This window comes from Orycteropus afer, unplaced genomic scaffold (assembly GCF_000298275.1).
Source record: "Orycteropus afer afer isolate SDZICR_OR568_19922 unplaced genomic scaffold, OryAfe1.0 scaffold00080, whole genome shotgun sequence".
NCBI lineage: Eukaryota > Metazoa > Chordata > Mammalia > Tubulidentata > Orycteropodidae > Orycteropus > Orycteropus afer.
The window spans coordinates 6,631,315-6,637,102 of NW_006921667.1; the positions used below are offsets into that span (position 1 = coordinate 6,631,315).

The 5,788-nt window shown below is 45.0% G+C and overlaps 1 protein-coding gene across 1 annotated transcript in view; it reads right to left on the reverse strand.

Annotated features, from left to right (window-relative positions):
* The window catches only part of COPS3 (COP9 signalosome subunit 3), a 45,412-nt gene extending 41,668 nt beyond the window's left edge, over positions 1-3,744 (reverse strand). The window contains exon 1 of the mRNA XM_007941443.2: positions 3,690-3,744. Within this exon, the coding sequence (XP_007939634.1) occupies positions 3,690-3,744 (55 nt within the window). The remainder of the gene's footprint in view (positions 1-3,689) is intronic.
* Positions 3,745-5,788: the final 2,044 nt, after the last annotated feature.

Genomic DNA, 5,788 nt, shown 5'->3' on the forward strand with positions numbered 1-5,788 from the left:
GCAATCCTACTTCCGTAGTGATACTGCCTCGGAAACCCAAGGAGGGGTCGCTATGAGTCGGGGGTTGACTCGACGGCACATAACAACAACAACAACAACAACATTGCCCATTATATGACAGGCACTGTTCCAAGTGCTTTTACATTGTCCCTCTCACTCACTCCTCACAACTCGTTAACAAACAAACAAAAAACAAAACTCACTGCCGTCAAGTCAGTGCCCACTCATAGCAACTCCTCCTTGGGCGGTATCTCTACAGAAGTGTTGTTGTTTTTAGGTGTCATCGAGTCATTTCTGACTCACAGTGACCCCATGCACAGCAGAACAAAACACTGCTCGATCCTGCACCAGCTCCATGATCCCTGCTAAACATGAGCCCATCGTCGCAGCTGCTGCGTCAATCTATCTCGTTGAGGGCCTTCCCCTCTTTCGTCGACCCTACACCTTCCAAGCATGACATCCTTCTCCAGGGAATGGTCCCTCTTGACAACATGACCAAAGTAGGTGAGATGAAACCTGGCCATTCTTGCTTCTAACGAGCATTTCGCCTGCACTTCCTCCAGGACGGAGTTGTTAGTTCTTTTAGCAGTCCATGGTACTTTCAGCATTCTTCGCCAGCACCACAACTCAAAAGCATCAACTCTTCTTTGGTCTTCCTTTTTCACTGTCAAGCTCTCACATGCATAAGAGGCAACAGAAAATATCATGGCTTGTGTAAGGTGCAACTTAGTCCTCAAGAAAACATCCTTGCTCCTAAGCACTTGAAATGTGTAAGGCACAACTTAGTCCTCAACAAGACATCCTTGCTCCTCAGCACTTGAAAGAGTTCCTTCACAACCAACCTGCTCAGTGCCACACATCATCTAATGTCCTGACTGCTGCTTCCACTGGCATCAATTGTAGAACCAAGCAATGTGAATTCTTTGACAACCTCAATCTTTTCTCCATTTATTGTGATGCTGCTCATTGGTCCAGTTTTAAGGATTTTTTTTTTCTTTATATTGAAACGTAATCCATACTGCAGACTGTATTCTTCAATATTCATCAGTAAGTGCCTCAAGTTATCCTCTTTCAGCAAGCAAAGTTGTATTATTAGTGTTATCTCGAGTTGTTAATGATTCTTCCTCCAATCCTGATGTCACGTTTTTCTTCACATAGTCCAGCTTCTTGGATTATTTGCTCAGCATATAAATCGAATAAGTATGGGGAAAGGATACAACCCTGAAGCACTCCCTTCCTGATTTTAAACCATGTATTGTCCCCTTGTTCTGTTCGAACAACAGCCTCCTGGTCCATGAACAATTTCCTCACGAGTACAATCAAGTGTTTGGTAATTCCCATTCTTCTCAATGTTATCCATAATTTGTCATGATCCACACAATCAAATGCCTTCACATAGTCAATAAAACACAAGTATACATCTTTCTGCTATTCTTTGCCTTGAGCCAAGAGCCATCTGATAGCAACTATGATATATCTTGTTCCACGTCCTCTTCTGAATAAAGATTTCACCTCTGGAAGTTCTCTGTCAATATACTGCTGCAACCGTTTTTGAATTATCTTCAGTAAGATCTTACTTGCATGTGGTATTAATGATATTGTTCTATAATTTCCACATTCTGTGGGATCACCTTTCTTTGGAATGGGTACAAATATGAATCTCTTCCAGTCAGTTGACCAGGTAGCTGTCTTCCATATCTCTTGGCATAACCGAGTGAATGCCTCCAGTGGGGCAACTGTTTGTTGAAATATCTCAATGGGTATTCCATCAATTCCTGGAGCCTTGTTCTTCACCAATTCCTTCATTGCAGCTTCAACTTCCTCCTTTAATACCACTGGTTCTAGATCATATGTCACCTCTTGAAATGGATAAAGATCAACCAGTTCTTCTTGGTACAGTGACTCTGTGTATTCCTTTCATCTTCTTTTGATGTGTCCCGCATCATTCAATATTTTGCCCATAGAATCTTTCAATATTGCAACTTAAGGCTTAAATCTTTTCTTCAATTCTTTCAGTTTGAGAAATGCCTAGTGTGTTCTTCCCTTTTGCTTTTCTAATTCCAGGTTTTTGCACATTTCATTATAGTAACTGGCTCTGTTGTCTCAAGCTACTCTTTGAAATCTTCGGTTCAGCTTTTTTATCGTCATTTTTTTCCATTTGCTTTAGCTACTCTCTGCTCAAGGGCAAGGTTCAGAGTCTCTTCTGTCATCCATTTTGGTCTTCTCTTTTCTTGTCTTTTTAGTGATCTCTTGCTTTCTTCATAGATAATGTTCTTGATATCATCCCACAACTCTTTGGGTTTTCAGTCACTGGTGTTCAATGCATCAAATCTATTCTTTAGATGGTCTCTAAATTCAGGAGGGATATATTCAACATCATATTTTGGCTCTCTTGGACTTGTTTTGTCTTCAACTTCAAGTTGAACTTGCATATGAGCAGTTGATGGTCTGTTCCACAATCAGCTCCTGGCCTGGTTTTAGCTGAAGATACTGAGCTTTTCTACTGCCTCTTGCCACATATGTAGTCAATCTGATTCCTGTGTGTTCCATCTGGTGAAGTCCACATGTACAGCCGCCATTTGTGTTGTTGGAAAAAGGTGTTTGCAATGAATAAGTCACTGGTCTTGCAAAATTCTACCATGCGCATTCCAGTATTATTTCTGTCATCAAGGCCAAATTTTCCAACTACAAGTGATTCTTGTTTGTTTCCAACTTTTGCATTCCAGTCACTAGTGATAATTAACACATTCTGAGCGCATGTTCTGTCAATTTCAGACTGCAGAAGTTGATAAAAATTTAAGGAAGCAGATTCCCCAATCTTCCTTCCCAGGACTGGCTGGTGAGTTTGAACTACCAGCCTTCTGGTTAGCAGTCAGATGTGTTAGGCACTACGCCACCAGAGCTCCCACAACTCTATAGGTAAGGGCTATTATTTCTAGTTTAAAGATAAACCTGAAGCACAAAATAGCTAAAGACGCCTTCACACTAAGCATCTCACTTCTGTAACTCCTGAGTCCAAGAATGTGTCTTGTGGTACTTGACATTCAAAACCTGAGATAAATGAGTACAGAAATTAAGAGCAAAATAACAACAATTTCTCCCCTAGAAATAGAGTCCTAAAGGCAAGGTCTCTTTACGTTCTGCAGGGCTAATACAGACATGCCGGGGCGGCCCGACCGGGCGACGGAAGGCAATCGGTAACGGAGCCGAGACACCGGGCGCCCGGGAGTTTTGCTGCCCGCCCCGCCCCGCCCCGCGGCCTAGTCAGCAGGCAACACAGTGCCTCCAGAACAGACAGGAAGCTCACCAATCACCGACCGCAAATGAAGACGAAGGGCCCAATGGGCGCCTACGAGTCCAGCGGAAGTCGCCGCCCCCAAACTGTCAAGCGCTGCGCTGCGCCCCGTGGAAGGGGCCCGGGCCGGGTGAAGTAAAGGTCCTGGGGGCCAAGGGAGGGCGGCCGACAGGCCCCCAGCACGGAAGCAGGCATGGAGACTGAGGCCGGGGGAAGCAGCCCAGCCAGCCACTCCCGGTACCCGAACTCAGCACCACCGCTCCGAGCCCAGCCCCATACAAGGATCTCAGGACGAAAAGGGCCGCCCGCCTGTCCGCGCCGGCGTCTGGGCAGCAGCCCCATTACGCTGTGGCCTAGAGGACGCATCAGACCAAGCTACCGTCCAGGACCTCACCTTGAGCCGAGAGCTGCCGCACACTGTTCACGAACTGCTCCAAGGCAGACGCCATGTTTTCCCCGGGCGGCCCAAGCGGCAGAAGCAGCTCGGCGGGAAAAATCGGCCGCTCGGGGAGGAGGGGCGACACCGGCACACCGGAGGGCCTCAAGAAGGGTTTGTCGTCACTTCCGCCCCATCAAACACCGCGAGAGCTCCCTGCCTGGGAACCGGTTACTGTTTCCATGGAAACTCTTCCGCTACTCGACTTAGCCGGAAGTTAACTTGATCTTCTTCGGCTTGTGCTCCTGTGTAATAGTTCCCCCAGCCATCTTAGGTGAGGCGTTGTGCGAAAGTAGAAACAAAACTGCTAATGAAGCTTATTTTGCCCAGCTTTTGACAGGATGTCTGTCCCGTTTACCTATCTAGAAAAACGCTTTAGGCTTGGCTTACTGACTGTCTTTTTCATACTTTTTTTTATTGTGATTTAGGTGAAAATTTACAAAACAAATTTACTTTCCCCACAGCAGTTCAGGACTCAATGACATTCAATGTCTCATGATATTGACCACAATTTACCATAATGCAACAGCTCCTCTCACACTTCCTCTGGATAATTACTTCTTCCCTTTGTCCATCCCTCCATGCACTCCTGCATCCTGAGCTGTCTCCCTGTGCATAAGGAGCCCTTCTTTCTCCCATGACCTCTCCAAGGAGTGTTACCTACCTCAGGTAAATGTTCACTCATATGTCTGTCTTTTATTTGGCTGGAAGCCACAGATGTGGGTTCAATTGCAGACCTGAAGGGCAGCTAAGGGCATAGTCTCAGTGGTTCTACCAGGCTCTATCAGACCAGCAAACATGGTCCCCCCCCCCCCTTTCTTTGTCTCCAAATGATTTTGAGTTTTGTTCCACATTGTTCTCCCTCTCTATCCAGGATCTCCTACATAGATCCCCTTCTAAGTGGTTGACAGTGGTAGCAGGCACCATCTAGTTCTTCTGGTCTCAAGTCATATAGGCAGCAGATTGGATGGTGTACCAGTCACTAGGACTAATTGTTTCCATGAATTTTTATTTTGCTTCATTCTTCTTTGCTCTGGATGGGGAGAGACCCATCGTTGCATCTAGATGGCAGTTTGCAAACTTTTAAGATCCCAGTCACTACTTGCCAAAGTAGGAGGTGAAACAACTGTTTTATGTAGTATGTTATACCAAATGAGCTTGATGTCCCCTGCGACTATGGTCCGGAGCACACAGGTTCAACTACTCAGCTGCTCTGGGTAGCTGGCCATGACCAAGCAGTACTACAACCTTGCCCCTTGTTAACTCTACTATACATCTGGGAATTCAGGTCATACGAATAAACTTATAGCACCATTTTCTGCTAACCCTATACATGTTCTTGGGTACACTCCCTGCTTCGTAGACATACCTGCTAGTTCAGCCTGTCCACCCATCTGTCCACCCATATACCCATGTTTGCCTTCACTGACAACACAGTGCTGTGTGTGCAAAACGGTTCGTCTGTGTTGTCTGTATTTCCCATGTACGTGTCTATATCTTACTCTTCCTCAGTGCCACCATATTGATCACTCACATTTGGTACATTGCCCTTCTCTTCAACCAAATCAATACTTTATCTATCTAACAGTGTTCCCTACCCTCCACTCCCACCCCTGGTGACCAACAAAGAAAATTTCCTTCCATAGATAAACCTTTCCTTGACTTTTACAATAATGGACTAATACAATATTTGTCCTTTTGTGATTGACTTATTTTACTCAGCATAATGTCCTACAAGTTCATCCATGTTATTCAGTGTTTTGCAGATTCTACGTAATTCTTTAGCATTGCATAGTATTCCATTGCGTGTATGTACATAGTTTGGTTATCCATTCCTCAGTTTATGGACACCTAGGTTGTTTCCATCTTTTGGCTATTGTAAATAGTGCTGCGATGAACATGGTGTGCATATGTCTGTTCTTGTCATGGCTCTCACTTCTTTAGGGATAAATACCTAGTAATGGAATGGCTGGGTCAAATGGTGTTGCTAATTCCAACTTTTGAAGGAATCTCTATACTACTTGCCACAATGGTTGTACCATTTTACAGTCCCACCA